This window comes from Babylonia areolata, chromosome 26 (assembly GCF_041734735.1).
Source record: "Babylonia areolata isolate BAREFJ2019XMU chromosome 26, ASM4173473v1, whole genome shotgun sequence".
NCBI lineage: Eukaryota > Metazoa > Mollusca > Gastropoda > Neogastropoda > Buccinidae > Babylonia > Babylonia areolata.
Window position 1 is genome coordinate 32,026,120 of NC_134901.1, and position 22,141 is coordinate 32,048,260.

Consider the following 22,141-nt stretch of genomic DNA (forward strand, 5'->3'; position numbering starts at 1 on the left):
ATAGCAAGAAGGTGGCGTTGTTCAATACCTTTGGTTGCCATTGCTTTTAAAACTGAAAGGCCCTTTTTGCATTTGAGAACAGTATTTTCCGTATGTTTTCTGAAGGTCAGCATCCTGTCGAAGTGTATTCCTATGTAGCGTAGGCATTCAGTTTTCTCGATCTGAATCCCGTCGAATGACACAGGTGGTGGTGAATTGCTCGCGGTTCTGTTGTTGAGGGTGCACAGCAACGTTTGGGCTTTCGCTGGATTGATGGAAGATCCTGTGTCTTTGCACCATTGAGCAATATTCTTTAGTTGTTTCTGGACGGCTTTAGTTCTTTCCTGAACATCCTTCGAAGTTTTGAAGACCAGGCCATCATCCGCAAGAGTAAGCACCCGAGCTATTCCGTTGTTGTTTAAGTCTGCAAGGCCCTTCGTGTAGAGGACAGGAGAGAGCGGAGACCCTTGTGGCAGTCCCATGGATAGTTTAGAAGGTGCAGACATCCAATCTCCGAGGCGTAGGACGACGGTTCTTTCCTGAAGCGCTGCTGCTATCCATCTTGTCAGTGTCAAACTTACTCCATACCTTAGTAGCAGCTCCATGAGGTGCGCAAACTGGACTTTATTGTAGGCATCTTCAAGGTCGATTGCTGCTGCTAGTGTCTCTTCTTTTCTTTGAAATCCTTCATACACCTCATATGCAAAAGCAGCTGCATTTTCCCATGTGGACTTGCCTGTTCTGTAACCACCTTGATAGAATTTGCCAAAAATGTTATCAGAGTGATGAAACCTTGACAAGATATAGCATGGAAATCAGTACCAAAGAGACAATGTTGACAGCCAGCTACAACACTCCCATCATTGCCGATACAACTGTCCATGGGGAAGAGTTAAGAACTGTTCAACAGTTCACTTATTTGGAATCCGTCATTTGCAATGAAGGGTCCACACCTGAAATCCTCTCAAGTGCAACAAAGACATCGTCACTGTCCAGACTGAAACCTGTCTGGAAAAACAATGTCTCAATGAAACACAAAATCATGCGTCTCCATGCATTGGTAAATATTCATCCCATGAACTCTCGTGGAGGATTAAGAAAGAATACGAACCATGGAAATGAGGTGAACATCAGATACACTGTTCATATCAGCAATTAACAAGTGCGCCAAACCATCGAGCAAAACATAGAAGATCTGCTGACATCAGTTTAGAAAAGAAAACTAAGTTGGTATGGCCAGATAACAAGATCGTATGGCCATGCTAAAACAACCCCAAGAGAGTGTTGATGGAGGGAACAGAGGGAAAAAAATATGGCCTGAAATATTGCAGAATTGAAGGGAAAATACTTTTATATTACCTGGTCCTTGACACAAACCGACAGACCTGGAAGAATGTGGTTGACACTTACCTTGTCTAGCGATCCGGTGACTCTTGACGGAGTTATGGAAAAAGAAGTATGAGTAAAAACGTCAGGAAAAAATGTGTGGCATTACATTTTTATGAAAGCTTTCGATTCATTCAGATAACAGACTCATGGAATACATTGGAAAGCATTAAGTGGTTGTGGTTTTTTTGTTTTTTTGTTTGTTTGTTTTTTCATCATAATTAACAGTGTATGAATTTTTTCGTCATGTATTAGAGGAAACTGTGAGATGTCCTCGCTACATAAAGCAGCACTCAAAGGTATAATGTCAAGATATGTTTCTTCATGCTGTGAACAGAAAATGATTTTTAAAGTGTGAAATAATCTTATTATATATCTGTGGAAACATTGTAGTTCGATGTATGTAGGTTCATGGCTACGAGAAGTCATGTAAAATAAATTACATGTTTGTGTTGACAGAGTTGGCGCCGAAGGGTGTACGAGTGAATTCCATCAAGTACGTCTCTTTTGCCGTTTGCCTGTCTATATCTCTCTCCTTTAACAATTAAATGTGTGAGCTACCTACTTTGGTATCCAAACTTCTGTTTTACCATGTACTCATTAATCTCTCCCTCTCTCTCTCTCTCTCTCTCTCTATATATATATATATATATATGGCCATTCTCTCCTGCTATAAGCGTGTGTCGTGAGTGATGCAGTGAATGTTGTGTTATGTAATGTGAGTGTTGTGTTAAATGATGCAGTGAGTACTCAGATAGCCAGTTTCTGAAATCAATTTCACTTTGTGAAGACCTCGTCCGGGACAGCCACTTGCTTTTGGCTTCCAATGGAAATGAGGTATTATTTTGCAAAACTTTACAGGAAAAGGGAGCATGTCTCTCCCCCCCCCCCCACACTCCCCAGGTGTTTTTTTTTGTACCTCAGGCCAAATTTTCTCCAGGTCTATGTTCCACCAAGTCTCTATTTACTAGTGATATTTGTATTCGTATTTCTTTTTATCACAACAGATTTCTATGTGTGAAATTCGGGCTGCTTTTCCCAGGGATAGCGCGTCGCTATAGTACAGCGCCACCTATTTTTTGTATTTTTTCCTGCATGCACTTTTATTTGTTTTTCCTATCGAAGTGGATTTTCTACAGAATTTTGCCAGCGTCCAGACCACCACTCAAGGTCTAGTGGAGGCGGAGAAAATATCGGCGGCTGGGCCGTGATTCGAACCGGCGCGCTCAGATTCTCTCGCTTCCTAGGCGGACGCGTTACCTCTAGGCCATCACTCCACTCCTCTAATATGTTCCCCTAGGTCTGTATTCCCCCAGGTCTATGTTCCCCAGTTCTGTATTCCTGCAGGTCTATGTTACCCTAGGTCTATACTTCCCCAGGTCTATGTGAATGGTTTAGAGCTGATTGTTACCTGTTACTGGTTACAAATTTTGACATGAGCAGTGACCTGTGTTACAGCCCTGGGTGTGTCAGATCGGACATCTACCGTTCCTTGGGCATGGACACAACGCAGTATGCTGAGGTTGGTCTGCTTCTTGATGTGCTGCTGCTGACTATAATATGTGTTCACGTGCGTTGGTTAAGTGTTAGATAGTCCCTGTTCTCCCACTTTTCATCCCCCCTCAAAGTTCTCAAATTGTCCCAAACAACAATACACACCATTTCAAACACATTGCAAGCGAATTTGAGGGGGCGGGAAGGTGGGGTGGTGATTCTGGCCCTGAGGCGGAATCACTCTTCTCCCTGTTCTAACCCCCCCCCCCCGCCCCCCCCCCCTCCCGTGGAATCATTTTGGTCCAAAAACACCCCATGAGGTAAATATAGACACGTGCCTATTTTCACCTCTCTGTCCAATAGGTGGAGTGAGTTTGGGCACGCGCCTAAACTTACCTGCCGGGGAGTACATTCAGACATGATAGTTGTGAGCCACAATCACTCCAGGGAAGTAAAAATAGAACAGAGGTGGAGTGATTCTGGACTTGTGCCTGAATTTACTCCCGTCACCACCACCCACCCCCATTTAATATACACTTCTTTTGCAAAGGGTATTTACACTTTCCTGCCAATGATAAGTTCACATAAGGGGGCGGGGGGGGGGGGGGGGGGGGGGGGGGGGGGAGTGATTCAGGCCTTACGCCCGTTTAGACCCCCACCCCCCATTTTCTTCTATTACAAAGATCAGAGAAGAGAAGTGCTCATGTACAATGTCCGCCCAATGTTCAGTTCTCACAAAAGGAGCGGGGGGAGGGTGGGGAGTGATTCTGGCTCTATGCGCGTTCCCTTCTATTAGAAAGATAAGGGAAGTCAATAAAGAAATTCTGGCCTCGTACCCATATACAATCTGCACCCAATGTCCAGTTCTCATATGGGGTAGGGGAGTGATTCTGGCCCAATGCCCGTTTTAACCCCCCCCCCCTCCTCCCCGCCCCCACTCTTCACCCCCCCACCCCCTTCCATTCTTCTCAACCCATGTTCAGAAAAGTGGAGAAAAGTAACTCTGGCCTTATACCCTATACACTGTCCTGCAAATGTTAAGTTCATATTAGGGAAGGGGGATAGTTATTCTTCTGGCTTTGTGCCCCCGGCCCCTTCCTCCATTCTTCTCGTACTATGATCAGAAAAGCGGAGGGAAGCAATCCTGGCCTAATACCCATATGCACTCCCCTCCCCCCTTTCGCACCCCCATCTCCCCTCCATTCTTTTCTTACCAAGATCGGAGAAGAAAAGTGAAGTAATTTTGGCCTCATGACCACATACACTCTCCTACCAATGTTATGTTCACATAAGGGAGTGGGGTTGAGGGGGGGGGGGGGGGGTGCGGAGGGGGGGTGGGGGGTGAAGGGACCCAATATACACTCTCCTCCCAATGTTAAGTTCACATAAGGGGGGAGGGGGGGGGGGGAGGGGGATTCTGGCCTTCTGCCCATTTAGACACGCCCCCAATTTTCTTCCATTACCAAGATCAGAGAAGAGAATCAGAAGTGAAGAAATTCTGGCCTTGTACCCATTACAATCTCCACCCAGTGTTCAGTTATCATAAGGGGGAAATTCTGGCCCCGTGCCCGTTTAGGACCCTCTCCCCTCCATACTTCTCATGCTACGATCAGAAAAGTTGAGGGAAGAAATCCTGGCCTCTAAAGGAGCGGGGAGAGTGATTCTTACCTTAAAATCGTGGTAAGAGAAAAATGGTGGGAGGGGCAGTCCAAACGGGCATAAGGACAGAATCACCCCCACCCCCACTCCCTTATGTAACTTAACATTGGCCGGAGAGTGTAATTGGGTATAAGGCCTGAGTTATTTCTCTCCTGTTTTCTGATCATGCTATGAAAAGAATAGACAGGGCGGGGGTTAAATGAGCATAGGGCCAGAATCACTCACCCCCTGCCCCTTATGAGAACTGGACATTGGGTGGAGATTATATTGGGTACAAAGCCAGAGTTTCTTCATTTCTCTTCTCTGATCTTGGTAATAGAAGAAAATTGGGGGTGGGAGTGTCTAAATAGGCAGAGGGCAAGAATCACCCCCACCCCCTCATATGTGAATGTAACATTGGTCATAAGGCCAGAATTACTTCACTTCTCTTCAGAGATAATAGAAAGGAAGAAAATAGGGGGTGTAAGCCCACGATTTCTCGCAATTCCACGATTTCTCGCAAAGTGAGAGAAATCGTGGATTGCGAGAAAGTGTAGTCGTTCCCATGTAAGCCCAGGAGTTTTCGCAATCCACGATTTCTCTCACTTTAAAAGAAATCGTGGGATTCCGAAAAAGTGTGGTAATTCCCCTCCCACGTTTTCTTTCTTACAATGTGTGAGAAAGCGTGGGAAATTCCCTTTTTTTTTTCAAAAATATTTCCTTTATCATTGGTGTTGGTTTTTTGTCTGACGGGCGCAATATCCGAGTGGTTTAAGCGTTGGACTTTCAATCTGAGGGTCGGATTCGAGTCTCGGTAACGGCGCCTGGTGGAGATTTTTTCCGATCTCCCAGGTCAACATATGTGCAGACCTGCTAGTGCCTGAACCCCTTTCGTGTGTATACGTAAGCAGAAGATCAGATACGCACGTTAAAGATCCCGTAACCCATGTCAGCGTTTGGTGGGTTATGGAAACAAAAATATACCCATCATGCACACCCCGAAAGCGGAGTATGGCTGCCTTCATGGCGGGGTAAAAAACGGTCGTACACGTAAAAGCCCACTCGTATACATACGAGTGAACATGGGAGTTGCAGCCCACAAACGAAGAAGAAGAAGAGGTTTCTTGTCTTTTCCGAATTCATTAGAGAAAAATGAGAGAGAGGAAAAGAAAAGTGAAAGAGGGGCGCGACGAAAACCACGACAACGAATCTTTCCAGAGGGATTTGGGAATAACATCAAAATGATTAAACTCTCTACTTAAATGTGCTAGAATAAAAAGTATTGTAATGTCTGATAATGCACGTGTTTTGAAAACCTGTGCTATCAGTACCATAAATTAATGAACGTATGAGTTTGTGAGTGCGTATGTATGCATTTGGGTGCGGATGTGTGTGGAGGTTGGGAAGGATGAGTGAGTGCGTATGGGTGGATGAATATATGTGCACTGCCAAGTAAGTGTTCCATCAAACATGCATATTTTGAAAGAAAAAAGGATCACATTATGTTTTTCATTATCGAGAAAGCCACTATAATGGAGTGATGGCCTAGAGGTAACGCGTCTGCCTAGGAAGCGAGAGAATCTGAGCGTGCTGGTTCGAATCACGGCTCAGCCGCCGATATTTTCTCCCCCTCCACTAGATCTTGAGTGGTGGTCTGGACGCTAATCATTCGGATGAGACGATAAACCGAAGTCCCGTGTGCAGCATGCACTTAGCGCACGTAAAAGAACCCACGGCAACAAAAAGGTTGTTCCTGGCAAAATTCTGTTGAAAAATCCACTTCCATAGGAAAAACAAATAAAACTGCACGCAGGAAAAAAATACAAAAATAAAAGGGTGGCGCTTTAGTGTAGAAATAAAATACGAATACAAATAATTACCGGTGTGAATTGCTTGCTTGTGGGAGTGTGTTCTTCATTGAGTGTGTGCTTGGTGAACATGTGTAAACATAGGAAAGAAAGCATGACTCACGCTTTCTCTGTTTTTGTTTTGTTTTGTTTTGTTTTGCTGTGTTTTGTCAAGTTTTCTCAAATGATTTGAGCTGGGGGCTGTCACTTCAGCAGAATGGAGACGGCCCCATGTTTGTTTTCATTATTATTGTTACTACTACTACTACTACTACTACTATATTATTATTATTATTATTATTATCATCATCATCATCATCATTCTCTTCTTTTTTGCGTGGTGGTGGTGGCAGTGGTTGTATGATCACGGTCATTGTTGATATTATCATGCTATAATGTTTCCATCGTATACATTTCCATATATGAATTTTGTTATTGTTGAATAGACGTGAACTGGTTTGGCAATTGAGTCACCTTATTTAGCAAATCTTGTGAATTCTTATGGCAAAAGTGTTGTCAGGCAATAAGTATAACTTTGTACAACTGTTCATCACCTTTTTTTCATGAATAATATAGACATGCAGGCATGTCAGTTCTTAGGGGGGTGTCTTCATCACAATTACTTTTTTCTGTTCCCTGTGAGCAACAGGCCATATACTGAGACCACATTTTCATTGCTCACTCCTCTGGCACGCCCTTGCGCACATTCGATTAAACTCGCCCATGGGCTTAGTGCACTATGGGGGAGGTGGACACTGGGAAGGCCTCAGACTGCCCACCTGTCCGTCTGTCTGACTGTCTGTCTGTGTATATGTTCTCGTGTCTCTGTTCCTGAGTACTCCCCCCACACCCCTCTCTCTCCCTGTCAGGATTTCTGGATAAATAAAGGTTGTCTCCTCCAACCTCTAAGGCCTGTTTTTCGCTGCCCAAGGGCTTGGTTCTAGTGGGGATATGTATGCTGGAGAGGTCTCACTCTCCCTGTGTCTGTCTGTCTGCTTCTCTCCCCCTCTCTCTCTCTGAGCTCTCTATCTCATTTTGTGTGGTGAAAATGGCGGTATAAGGGGGTCATCTCAAAATGTGAATGTTAATGACAGCATGCATGTTGACCTCTGTGTACCGAATGTAAATGCAGCGAATCAAGCACTTGGAGGTGAAAGAGTACACAATGGTATGACTGTGAGTAACAATATACATGATTATGATTGTGGTAGTGTTGATAAATCTGAGAGTTGTTTTTCATTCCTGCATTGGAGTGTCAATGGTTTACTGTCTAAAATAAACAACAAAGAATTTGTTACTTTTCTGTGTAAATTTGATTTTATATGTCTTGTTGAAACCTTCGTAGAAGACGCAAAATGTTTTTCAATTCCAGGGTTTACTGTTTTATGCAAACCAGCTGTTAAATTTACAAAACAGGGGAGACGTTCAGGTGGATTGATATGCATTATTAGAAATTAATTGATGGCTTTTGTCCACGAAATAAGGACAAATTCTCCAAATGTTCTTCTATTACTGATTGATAAAAGTCTTTTTGGTTTATCACTGGATGTTATGTATGTGTGTACCTATGTTCCACCTGTGGGATCGCCGTATTACACACACTTCGATACTGACAGTGGTATTTGGGCGCTTGAGGAATGTCTTTTTGAATGCATGGTTGAGTTAAACGATGTGCATGTAATTTTGTCTGGGGACTTAAACAGCAGAACCTCCAACATATCTCAAGATATATTTGATGACAATGATGTCTACAGTAAACGGTTTGGTAAAAGTTCGTTTTTTCTTCGTAGGAAATCAGCAGATAATATACTTAATAACTATGGAAAATGTTTGTTAAACATGTGTATTACACTTGATTTGTGCATTCTCAATGGCATATGCAATGGGGACACAGAGGGTAATTATACGTTTATGTCAGAAACGGGTAAGTGTTAATGATTACTTTTTGCTTTCTAAGGAATTGTTTGTAGTTGTTTTCTCATCATGTAAACTGATTGTATCAGACAGACTTGAGTCAGATCATTCACCTGTTGAGCTGTACTTGAGTTTTGAGCAGAAAAGAAATGATTCACTTTTGTCTGTTCCTATGGCAGAGGACCAATTCATAGAGAAATATGTATGGAACTGTGATTTTGAATATGATTATATAAATGCATTACACTCAGAAGAAACATTGTCATTACTTGACCGTGCTATTTGTTTAATTGATTTTGATTGCAATGGTGCTTTGAACATGCTTAATGATTGTCTTAGAAGACATGCTGATTGTATGAAAAAGAAAATTCATTTGACTAAACGTGAAGAAAATGATTGGTATGATAAAGAATGTAAATTAAGTAAGGCTGAGGCAAAAAAAATACTTTCAGTATTTAGAAAAACGCGGAATAAAGATGACAGCGATGCTTATTGTGTTGCAAGGAGAGAATACAAGAATTTGTTAATAAGAAAGGAACGACAGTATAATGATTTAATGTTAGAAAAACTTACCTCTTCAGTAAATAATCAAAGAGAGTTTTGGAAAACTGTGCGTGGGGTATCTTTTAAAAGAAAGCAAGTTTATAATAGACTAACAGTTGATGACTGGTTTAATCACTTTAAAGGCCTGCTTGAATTAGAGGCAGAAGTAGAAAGTACAGCCGAAGACAGTAATGCTATTAATAATAAAGATGATGATCTAGATGTATATAGTCCCATGAACCGTCCGATATCAAAAGAAGAAGTATTGCTTGTTGTAAGAGGGATAAGGAATGGTAAAGCCGCCGGTCCAGATGACATAATTGGGGAAATGATAAAATTTGCAGGGGACAAAGTGGTTGACTTTTTTGTAAAATTTTTCAATGCATTATTTGACAAGGGTGCTTACCCAGATAGTTGGTGTGACTGTATTGTTCTTCCTTTATTTAAAAAAGGTGATGTTAATCAGGTAAATAATTACAGAGGAATATCACTGTGCGACGTTAGTAGTAAAATATTTAGTACAATTATCAACAACAGACTTCAAGAATGGGTAAAAGAATTTGATTTGACGGGAGAACACCAAGCAGGGTTTAAAAAGGGCTACTCTACTGTTGACCATATGTTTACGCTGTTAGCACTGATACAGAAACAGTTCTGCCTGAATCGTAAATTTTATGTTGCATTCATCGATTTCGAAAAGGCTTTTGATTCTGTAGATAGAAAATTACTGTGGCCTCTACTCTGGAAGAATGGTGTCAGAGGTAAACTTTATAAATGTATTCATAGCATGTATGTCAGTGTCAAAGCAAGAATCAGATGTAGGGCTAAATTGACTGATTACATTAACTGTACCCGAGGCGTGAAGCAAGGAGATGCCTGTAGTCCTGTGTTGTTTTCTTTATTCATTAACGAGTTAGCATTCGAAATTATTAGAGAGGGAAAGCATGGTGCAACATTCACACATGACTATTTAGAGCTGTTTTTATTGTTATTGGCTGATGATGTTGCCTTATTGTCTGAAACCGTTATCGGCTTACAAACGCAACTGAATAGTTTGTCTCGTGCAGCCTCTGCACTACATTTAAAAGTGAACATGGATAAAAGTAATATCATTGTTTTCAGAAAGGGGGGGTACTTAGCTGCCAGAGAAAGATGGACTTACAATGGAGTGTCTATGCCTGTAGTGAACGCATACAAATATTTAGGAATTTATTTTACTACAAGACTGAGTTTTGTGGCAGCATGTGGTGACTTAGTCAGTAGAGCCAAAAACGCATTGTTGTGTATTCTACAGAAATTATACAAGCTAAAAAATAATTCCATGAATACGCTTTTAAAGTTATTTGATTCACAAGTTCAACCCATGTTACAATATGGTGCTGAGATATGGGGCTTAGATAATGCAGCATTTCTCTGTGAAAAAGTACATTTGTTTGCGCTCAAGAGATTTTTAGGAGTAGAAATGCGAACACCTAACGATTTTGTATATGGTGAAACAAACAGGTACCCTATTTATATAAATTCATGTATAAGATGTATTAGTTATTGGCTTAAGTTAACGAGAATGAATGCGTCTAGATTACCACACAAATCATATCGAACCTTGCTCGATCTGGATGCACGTGACAAAAGAAACTGGGTTTCGAACATCCGCTGTAAACTGTATATATATGGATTTGGTTACGTTTGGTTAAACCAAGGCGTAGAGAGTATTGACGAATTTCTTAGAGTAATTAAAGAAAGGGTAGTTGCATGTAGATGGCAGGAATGGGATTTTCATATTAGTAATAGCGAGAGATTTAATGTTTACAGAACATTCTGCACCGTACCGGATGTCAAAACGTATTTATTTTTAAACATAGATCGACACTTAAAGTATTCAATGGCAAGATTTAGGCTTGGTATTTCTGATATTGCAGTACATTATTACCGATATAAAATACATAATGCAACTGATCTAAGGTGTAAACTTTGCAACAAGGAGGAAGAAAATGAAGTACATTTCGTCCTAACTTGTCCTGTCCTGCATGACTTAAGAACAAGGTATATATCATCCAAATTCTGTAAATTTCCCAGTCAGCATAGATTAGCATTACTCATGGCTTCTCAGCATGAACAGACCATTCGCAATTTGTCAGTTTATTTGTTTAAAGCATTTAGACTGCGATCAACTCTGACGTCTTAGAATATTGAAGTTGTTTTTGATGATATCACTGCTCATTTTTTGTTGTTTTTTTGTTGCTTTTCTTACATGATCATGTGAATGTACCCCTTCATGAGAGGCAATGGCCTATACATGAATAAATTATCCGTATCCGTATCTCTCTGAGCTCTCTATCTCATTTTTAAAAGTTTGAAAATACAAATACAGTAATAATATTATTAACGTTGTTGTTATTATTGTTGTTGTTATCACTTTTTTGATTGATTTCTATTCTGTTATTATAATTAGGAAATGTGTGTATGTGTGTTTAGGTGTGTGTGTGTGTGTGTGTGTGTGTGTGTCTCTGTGTGTGTGTGTGTGTGTGTATGTGTGTGTGTGTGTGTGTGTGTGTGTGTGTGATACATTGTTACTTGTTATTTATGTTCATTGCACTCTGTTGAAATTTTCGGATGGTCTGTGCGGGTTTCCCCCCAGTTTTTGTACATGTTTCACATGTACGAGGGTCATTCAATAAATACGGTGATTTTTTCGGTATAAGGACTTCTAATACAGATAGAAGCTTACTTTTTTTTATTTTTCAACGTAGTCTCCCAGCACTGTCACACACTTTTCCCATCTGTGCACGAGCTTCCGTATTCTCTCAACGTAATTGCCGAATTCTACCTCTTTCCCTCTCTCTCCCTCTCTCAATCTCATGTGAAATGTGTAATATTGTTGAAGAAAGAAATATGCTAAATTCCTTTCTGTCTTTTGAAGTTAACATTTCTGCTTTGTTAAATGCTAAAAGAACTAGCAGAACTGTGAAGAGCATGGCATTTAGGTTATGCCCCATGTAAATAAATATTGAATGCATTTGCAAGGGTCGTTTAACGGTAGAGCACGTTTTAACCCGCTGTTTAAAAATGACATCTTTTTTGCCTCAAGAAATTATTGAACACGTGTTGCAAGTTTCAAATGTTAATTTTTTGGGGAAAAGGTTATATATTTCAAAAAACTATTTATTAAAGTTTGCTAGTTATGTGTTAAATAGTCCGGTTGGTTGTTTATAGTAGGTCCCCACATCATCCTCTTTTCAAATGATAATCTATAGAAGTATTGCATACAATATTAAAATTTTATTGATTAATTTTCTGTCCTAATCCTGCTTCCCTCCTCCCCCCTCCCACACACCCTTCCAATATTATGTTTTTCTTTTTCCAATCTCTGACACTCACCCTCTCCATTTTCATTTTTTACTCTGTCTTTTCCACATTCTTCTTCTTCTTCTTCTCTCTCTCTCTCTCTCTCTCTCTCTCTCTCTCTCTCTCTCTCTCTCTCTCTCTCTCAGCGTCCCCCCTTCCACCTCAACCGCCCCCTCTTCAATTGAATAGTTCTTCCCCAGTATTCAACTTTCTCCTGAAATTATTGATTTATTCATACTACTTTTCGCAGACGATGTTGCGTTATTTTCAGATAGTATGATTTGTCTTCAGTTTCAGCTCAGTACGTTATATGGTTGTGCAGAGAATCTAAGATTAACCGTTAATATGGAGAAAAAAAACAACTAACATTGTAATATTTCGTAATGATGGTTATATTACATCAAGAGAAAAGTGGTATTTTGGAAATCATGAATTGAAGATGGTGAGCATGTATAAATATTTAGGCATTTACTTATCAACCATATTATCGTTTGTACACACTATGAACGATCTCGTTGACCGTGCAAGAAAAGGGGTATTAGCTTTAGTTAGGATGCTCTGGTCAGTTGGTGAACATTCCAGCAATGTCTTTTTTAAATTGTTTGACTGTCAAATTCGACCGATCTTAACTTATGGTTCAGAAATATGGGGTCTTTCGGGTAATCAAGAAATAATTGAGAGGGTACATTTGTTCGCCGTTAAAAAATTCAAGAATCTTGGAGTTACCGTTACAACTCCTAGGCATTTAGTCAGTGGAGAAACTGGACGTCATCCACTATATGTAAACACATTTGCATGGTGCATTACATTTTGGCTCAGACTTACTTCACTTTCTGACCATATACATCCCCGAAAGTTGTGTAATATGTTGATACATTTACAAACTAGGAATTACACAACTTTGGCCTGTAAAGTAAGCAATATTCTTTTCAAATTTGGTTTTGGAATTGTGTGGGGAGCACAAGGGGTTGGTAACATAAGATTATTTATTAATTAATTTAGAAAACGACTTAATGGTTGTTTTACCCAAGACTGGCACGCAGCTCTCAATGACCACGAATTCTGTTATGATTATTCACAGTTTAATTACGAGCTGTCTGTAAGTGCATATCTTTGCCAACTCTCAAACATTCATATTAGAAAGGTATTTACAAGGTTAAAGGTAGGAATGTCACCATTGAATGGCCCCTTCATAAACTTTAATGCGACAACAGATGAAGGCAGTCATAACTGTCCTCTTTGCAAAAACTGTATCGAATCTGAAATCCACTTTCTTTTGATTTGCACCAATCATAAAACACTTAGAGATGAATCGATTCCTAATAAATTCTGTAGTTTACCATCATTTTCAGATTTCCTCTTCTAATGTCAAACACAAATGAATATCTGATTAAAAGACTAGCAATATTTGTATATAAAGCTTTAGACTTACGACAAAGATATATTAACCATAAGAAGTAAACATAATTGTATCTAACGTACTGTCATTTTGTGCATTTTCTCACCCCATGGTAATGGGCCAGAGGCTTATACAATAAAATCATTCTGAATTCTGAACGCCCCCCTCCCCCCCATCAACCGCCCCCTTTTCATTTGAATACTTCTTCCCCTGCCATTGATTTTCAGAAATGATAATTTCAAAGTAATAGTTGTAATAATCATGATGATAGAAATAATAATGATAATATCATTGCTTTTCAGTCTAATATCATCATCTTACATGAACAGTCATGATAAACGAAAACGAAACGAACCTCTCTCAAGATCCCTCTTTGTCTTTCTATCCCCTTTGTGCTTTTCTTTTCTCTTTCTCTCGTAGAGTGTGTTGGTGTGAGTGTGTAATGCATGGAGGGGTAGGGAGAGGCAAAATTTACTACAATGTAATGTGAACTTATGAAATGTTTACTGTGTTGCATTCTCTGGCTATTATTGTTTTGTTGTTGTTGTTTTTTGTTTGTTTTGTTTTTCTTCTTCTTAAAAAAAAACCTTTGTGGTGTTTATTTTTATATGGAGAAATATAACCTTCTGTGCAAGGGAAATAAAATAAATTTAGCTAACACCCCTTGACCAACAGAGCGGAAAAAATAGCATCTCCATGTACGGCGTTTGTACCAGCCCATGTCCTATCGGCCAGTTTCCTTCACCCTTACACAAGGATTTAGCTAACTGGCTCTAAATCACCTATGATTCGGCCTGATACTTGTAAACATCACTGGGTACAAGCCGAAGAAAGCTGACCTGCAGGCAGATGATGAAATGCAGCTGGCCGACGAACTGAACGTGTTTTATACACGGTTCGACCAGCGTGACTTCAGCCATGAGCAGCGGCGGGCTATGGATGCTGCACACCAGATGTCCGGATCGCCAGTCACCATCCATGAGGAGGAAGTCCACAACCTGTTTAGAAGACTGATCCTGATGGCACTGGCTGCAAGACCCTGAAGACCTGCAGTGACTCCTTGGACTATGTCTTCAAGGAGCTGTTCCAGCGGTCACTTCAGGAGGGCCATGTTCCGCAGCTGTGGAGATCTTCCACGATCATTCCAGTGCCCAAGAAGAAAACTGCCTGCCACCTTAACGACTACAGACCTGTTGCGCTGACATCGGCCCCGATGAAATGTGCAGAAAGGATAGCCCTCGAGCACCTCAAGAGTGAGACTGAAGCCCACCAAGATCCATTTCAGTTTGCCTACAGCGGGGACCGGAACACAGATGATGCCATCCTGACGCTGTTGTACCATCTCCACCAGCACCTTGACAAGCCAAAGACATACCAGGATCCTCTTTGTGGACTTTTCGAGTGCTTTTTTTTTGGCTGCCCCATCATCTGCACCGTTTCAGTGGCATTACTCCCACGCCGCTCATTTAGATCCCCCCATACACGGCCACACCCGGGTTCGTCCGTCGCAGTTCCAGAGTCGGCAGTCCACAGGGAACCATCGATGTTAGGTCGCCAGGAGGCCACACACCAGAGGAGACCCTGCACTGCTGCTGAGTCACTTCGGTGGTGTTCAGTGGTGCCTGTTCTGTTTTAACGTACTTAGGACACCACCTACTAAGCCCCCTACTAACGACAATAATGGCTCAGTCGCGGAGCCAGACTGAGTGAGCGTCCCTCCCAGAGTGGAGACAACCACCACGTCACTCAAACAACAGCCCCCCATGAATCTGCCGACACTGACGACATTGACAGGACTCACCCCAAGCACAGAAGTGGAGGGGTATCGAAACTGAGGTCATCATGAGAGCAGGGCATGAAAGGCCACAGACTTTGAGACAATTTTGTTTATATTGATGACGACGAAGGAGGAGGAAGATGACGATGATGATGACGATGTTGCTGTGGAGGTCCATTTTGGTTTGGGACTGCGTGACAAGGCTGTACTCTACGCTTCCTGTCATAATGATATCCCGGCGTTAACCAGGCCCGAGAGATACAGACACTTGCAGTGTTGGTCAGGTAATTAGAGCAACACACCCAAAGACGCATCCTTGAAGTGGATGACACTCGACTGTGTGGTCCCAGTCTCCCCATTTAAGCCCACAGCACACTCAACTCTGGGTAGGAGCCGGCCACGGACCGAAAAACCCACCTCCGATGGGATTCGAATCCGCGTCCTCCCAGCCGTCAGTCCGCGACGCTAACCACTTCGCCACGGCGGCTGGTTTTTTCGAGTGCTTTTAACACCATTCAGCCTCATCTCCTCATCGGAAAATTGCTGTCCATAGCTGTCAACCCCACCATCATCTCCCGGGGCTTCAGCTTCCTGACCAACAGGACTCAGCGGGTCAGACCAACACCGGATCACCACAGGGATGTGTCCTTTCCCCCGTTCTCTTCACCATCTACACTGCTGACTGCCGCACGAGAGAGACCTGCAACCTGCAGATCTAGTTTGCAGATGACACATCCCTCTCGAGACTGATGCGGGACTCTGAAGAAACCCAGTATCGTGATGCGGTCGGCGAGATGGTGGACTGGTGTGACAGGAACTTCCTCGAGCTCAACGTCGCCAAGACCGAAGAGATGGTGATCGACTTTCGCAGGAACTCAAATAGCATCGACCCACTTGTCATCATGGGCGAGGGAAGTGCGCATTGTGCACAATTATAAGTACCTTGGCACAGTCATCGACAACAAGCTAGAGTGGACCCCCAACATCGACGCCTGCTGCAAGAAAGCCAGCCAACGCATGTACTTTCTGAGGAAACTCAGACAGTTCATAGTCAACAACACCATCCTCAACCTGCTCTTTCAGTCTACAATCCAGTCTGTTCTCCTGTACAACCAGCGGTGTTGTTTCAGCACTCTTAAGAAAGCTGACAGGCAGAGACTGGACAGGATTGTTTCAGCTGCAGCCTAGGTCATTGGCCAGAACGTCACCCCCCTTACTGACACCTACACCAAGTCAAGCCGGAAAAAAACCCTGCGCTATTCTCCAGGACCCTGACCATCCACTGCACCCTGCCCTGTCAGACTGCACCACACATTGGGACTCTGGTCGCTTGCTGTCGATGAGGTGCAGGACAACGCGTTTCAGAGCCTCGTTCCTCCCGTCCGCCATCCGAGGCCTGAACGACTTCAGGGGAAGAACCTTGGAGGTCTGAACTGGTGCCATCATCTGCCATTCCAGTACTTATTTAGATAAGTTAACCCCCCACCCCCAACCCCCACCTTCCAGCGCTGCCCCCCTCCTTCCCCGTTTCTTTACCCCAACCCCTTTCCCGGTTTATTGAATTGTACCCCCGCCCCCAGCGCTACCCCCCACCCCCGCTCCCCCAACCCCCCGCCCCCCTTCCCCGTTCCTTACCCCTGTCCACTTGACAGGTTTTCTGAACTGTGATACTCCTCACCACATTCACATGCTGGATCGACTGACTGATTGTGTGACTGAGTGTTTTTGACCGATTTGATGGGTTGGTGCCTGGCTGCCTGGTTCAGTGAGCTGACTGTTTTGATTATGATGTGTACATTCAGTTGTGTGTGTGTGTGTGTGTGTGTGTGTGTGTGTGTGTGTGTGTGTGTGGTGTATGGGTGATGTGCGCGCGCGCACCTGTGTGTGTATGTGTTTGCTTGATATTTTAGTCTCGGAAATCTTAACTTGGGTCTGGTCTGTTATGAAGTGATGTAGAGAGCAGTTCCATCTAATTATGTTTTATCTATAACCGAAAGTCTCAGATGCTGATTATGCTTATTTTTAGATTGTGCTTATTTCAGTATTTTTATAACTGTAAGCCTTATACTGATTGTGCTTATTTTTCATATTTTTCATCGTGTATTATCAATTTATTCTTCTTCATTTTAAGTTTAGATAATTTTTAGTGTGTGTGTGTGTGTGTGTGTGTGTGTGTGTGTGTGTGTGTGTGTGTGTGTGTTTGTGTGTGTGTTCTTTGATACTTCAGTTTTAATACTTTTGTCAGTTTTTAGGTATCGAGTGTTGTATTTTAATTCCATTTTGTGCGTAGCTTCTAGTAGGTCAAGTAGTATTGATTTATTTATTCATTCATTATTATCATTATTGGTGGTAGTGGTGGTGGTGGTAGTGGTAGTATCATTGTTGTTATCATTATTACTGTTGTTGTTATTATCCTAAAATTATTATTATTACTATTATTGTTATTTTTATTGTTCTCGTTTATTTATATATTTGATTATTCAATCATTTATTTATGTTATAAACTCCTTGATTTACAGGCTTATTATTGTAACCTACTTGTTTATGTTTGAAGGTCATTTTACATGTTTTTAGTAATTTCTTATAACGAGTGTGAAATGTAGACATGGCGGGCGCATGGGTATTTGATGCAGCTGAGATTGTGTGCTTCTGAGTGTATGCAAATCAGCTGAACGGCGTATGTATGTCTATACTTGTACTAATTAGGATTTAACTGTGTGCCACCACACCAAGCATCTTTTAAACAATAAGTTATCTTATGATCTTAAGCACACGATAAGTTTCACTTCAGAAGCAGTAGTTGTCAGTCACCTTTAAGATTGACACTCCCTCTCAAATTCAGATGTTATATATTTGAAATGATATGTTTTGTCGTTTAGGACAATTTGAGAGGGGGTGTATTTTGGGCCATAGTGGGGCTCGTTCTGGCCACAGGAACGAGTTAAGGCACATACCCATAGTCACTCCCATGATGTAATTTCGAGATGGAGTAGTTACAGGCACAGGCAGATTAAAAAGAAGTATTTGTAAAACGTTTTCTGCATCGACACTAAGCGTGCACACACACACACACACATGTGGAAGTACATACAAGAAGTGCGAGTGTGTATGCACATACACGCACGATTGCATACACACGCAAACATGTGTGCACTCTCTACAGCAACAATGTTTTTATTACAGCAAAATCAATATAAATTAATAATTACAGTGATACTAAAAGCAAGAATGATGACGATGATGGAGAGAAAGAGAGAGAGATAACAATTCTACTTTTCCTCTTGTCAGTTTTTGAAAGATCAAGTCCGGACGCATCCGGTGGGAAGAGTGGGGGTGCCGGAAGACATTGCCCATGCAGTCGCATTTCTGGCTTCTGATCAGAGTTCCTTCATCACGGGAGAAATATTGGCGGTGGACGGTTGTGGTAGATACGGCAGCAGTGAGATCATGTAAACCAATGTTTCAATCTTTTATACGTGACTGGCTCTGTTGCTGACAGCAAATAAAAATAAACAAACATGGTAAGAAACATTTATTTTTCAGTGTATCCTTTTTTACGGGGAAACAAGAGCAGTGCCTTCCAGACTCATAATAAAGTTACACTGACTGTCATAGAGTGGTGAAGTAAAAGACTCATTGCATCTGTTTCAGTGTTTGTTTGCATATTCGACATATATGTTTGCGTGTGCACACATATAAGCATTATGACAATAGTTTTTACATCGGTTGACTTTCTGAGTACATTTGTCAGATGTCTACCATCCGCCATTGGAAGTAGCGTCACGGGCTGACGACTGGGAGGACACGGGTTCTATTCCAAGCGGAGGTGTTTTTGTTTTTGAACCCGCGGCCCATTCCTACCCGGAGATGAGTGTGGTATGAGCTTAAAATGGGAAGACTGGGACCACACAGCCGTGTATCACATACTTCACGGGTGCATCTTTGTGTATATTATTCAAATTTCCTGACCAACACTGCAAATGTCTGTATCTCTCGGGTCTGATTAACGCCTGGATATCAAAATGAAAGGAAACATGGAGTAGAGCCTTGTTGTATGATCCCAAACCTAAAATGGAACTCGATAGAACTATCGTCGTCCTCTTCCTCCATCACCAAGGCGAAAAAAGACAAAAAATCAAAGAAATTGTGCCGAGATCTGTGGCCTTTCTTGTCCTGTTCTCATGGTGACCCCAGTTTCGATCCCCCTCCACTCACCTGCTCGGGGTGAGTCCCTGCCAAGGTTTTCGCTATCGGCAGATTCATGGGGAACTGTCCTTGGGGGGACGTGCTTAAGGTTCTCCACTCTGTGAGTGGAGTGTGGGACGCTCACTCAGTCTGGCTCCATGACTAAGCCATTATTGTCGTCAGTAGTGGGCTCATTAGGTGGTATACTAAGTGCGTTAAGGCACTACAGAACACCACCGAAGTGACTCAGCAGCAGTGTAAGGTCTTCTCTGGTGTGTGGCTTCTTAGAGACTAAACATCGATGGTTCCCCGTGGACTGCCGATGCTGGGACTGTGACAGATGAATCCGAGTGTGGCTGTGTATGGTAAACTCGGAATTTGCGGTGTGGGAGTAATGCCACTGAAACGGTGAATATGATAGGACAACAAAAAACAACTGGCTAAATGTGTTCCTGATACATGTAGTCAGATAGTAGCTTACTGCTGCTAAGATCTAATCGCCCCGACATTTAAAAGACCAAAGCCAATAAAACAGTGCATGCGGTGAACTCACCAAACACTCTACGCAGACGAGTGAACTAGATTTTCTGTTCCCTACAGCTCAGCCGAACTAAGAACACATTAAAGATACACTCCAGTTGAAGGCAATCAGGATCATATCGATATCAATCAATGAATCCATGCTGTTGATAGCTACATGTAAACTCTATAACTCATTACCATATTGGTGAACTGCACCACTAAATTCTCTGTATATGATATTGGTGGACTCTGTATTCTATAACTATAAAAAAAAATATTTAAAAAATGCTGAACTGCACCTCTAAAGTGTAACTCGTTACCATACTGCTGCACTGCATATCTAAACAACTCCGCCAACGCCGGGATGGAAAATGAGGTTGGACGAGGGGCTAGTGACCCCTGTAAGCCACGGGAACGACCACGATTTCTCGCAATCCCACGATTTCTCTCACTTTGACATAAATCGTGGGATTGCGAGAAATCGTGTTGTTCCCGTCCCACGTTTTCTCTCAATTGCGAGAAATTAGTGGGCTGCGCCCCCACGATTTCTCACATTGTGTGAGAAATCGTGAGAAGTGCCCCTTATTTTAATCAAAAAGATTTCCTTTGTCATCGGACTTAGGTTCTTGTCATTTCCCAATGCAAGTCTAATAGAAAACGAGAGAGAGAGAAAAAGAAACGAAAAATGGGAGCGACGACAACGACGATGACGATAATGACAGTGGCGTTAGCGAAGACATCAACAATAGAGGGTGAAGTTGATGACACAGTACTGGTTTTTAAAAAATGTGTATGAGTAAGTGGTTGAATGAGTAAGCGAGTGTGTGAGGCAGCGAGGGGGTGTTTCCTTGGCTGGTTGACTTGTTCTTTTTTTTTTCACTTTGTTTTTTGAAATAATGTTTTCATGTTCTGAGTGTCTTCTATAAAACTGAGAATCTATTTTCAGTGCAATTTTACATGCAAAAACATGCTGACACTAGCAGATGAACAATGAGCAAGCATGAAATGAAGAACATTCTGAATAAATGTGACAGAAAAGTTTGCATCACAACAGACATCAAAACTATTTGGTCCAGTTTTCACTCTCCCAACATGAGGATAATGCATTGTGAAACGTATTTTTTCTATCATATCTATGTAGAGAGTTGAATCATTTTGATGTTAATACCTGTTACATCCCTCGGGAAAGATTCGGTTAAAGTCTTATTATATTATATTATATTATATTATATTATGTATGTTATCAATGTTACATTACAATATATTATGTTATGTTACATTATATCATATTTCATTGCCTTGATTTCGTTGTTTGCTATTGATTCCGATGTTGAATTTGACGTCAGTGCGTTGCAGTGATCCATCTTATGTGAAATACAATGAATTGGTGTGTTTCAGTGTCATTACTGTTGATGTCTTCAAGAACGCCACAGTCGTTATCATTATCGAATTGTCGCCCCCCTCTTTCTCTTTTCCTTTCATCTCTCTGATTTTTCTCTTAGATTTGCATTGAGGAAAGACAAGAACCCAACTCCGATGACAAAAGAAATTTTTTTTTTTTATACTAAAATAAGGGGGACTTCCCAACACTTCTCACACATTGAGAGAAAACGTGGGAGGCAAACGACCATGATTTCTTACAATCCCACGATTTCTCACAAAGTGAGAGAAAACGTGAGATTGCGAGAAATTACAACCCCTCTCTGTCGAAAAAATTACTACAAAAACTCCATCGAAAACATTTCTGGATTAGAAGAGTATGGATCTCCAGCTGGAGGGTGTATGAGCCGGGTAGTGAAAGCGGCCAAGATGGACTAGTCCCGACGAGAAGAGGCTTGCCAGAGGAGAGATGCTGCTATTCTCAGGGCACAAAGAACATACACTGCATACCAAGGGATTCACCTCGATGTTACCAAAGACAGCTCAAGGAGCACCCATTTGGTGGGAGCGTGTGCAGCACACATTTTGCGCACTGAAAAAAAAAATCTCTGTAATTCGCTTTGTTTCTGACAATCTTCTTTCTGTCGCCTTATCTTTTACTTTCTGCAGTGTTGGTCAACTCACCTGTAATTTTCTCCAGAGGGCCTTGAACCACATTTCGTCTTTTTATGG

At 41.8% G+C, this 22,141-nt stretch overlaps 1 protein-coding gene across 1 annotated transcript in view; it reads left to right on the forward strand.

The window, feature by feature from the left end:
* The window catches only part of LOC143300719 (2,5-dichloro-2,5-cyclohexadiene-1,4-diol dehydrogenase LinX-like), an 86,759-nt gene extending 67,794 nt beyond the window's left edge, over nt 1-18,965 (forward strand). Inside the window, exons 8-10 of the mRNA XM_076614597.1 lie at nt 1,825-1,861; nt 2,824-2,887; nt 18,611-18,965. Of these exons, the coding sequence (XP_076470712.1) occupies nt 1,825-1,861; nt 2,824-2,887; nt 18,611-18,775 (266 nt within the window). The 3' untranslated portion in view covers nt 18,776-18,965. The remainder of the gene's footprint in view (nt 1-1,824; nt 1,862-2,823; nt 2,888-18,610) is intronic.
* Nucleotides 18,966-22,141: the final 3,176 nt, after the last annotated feature.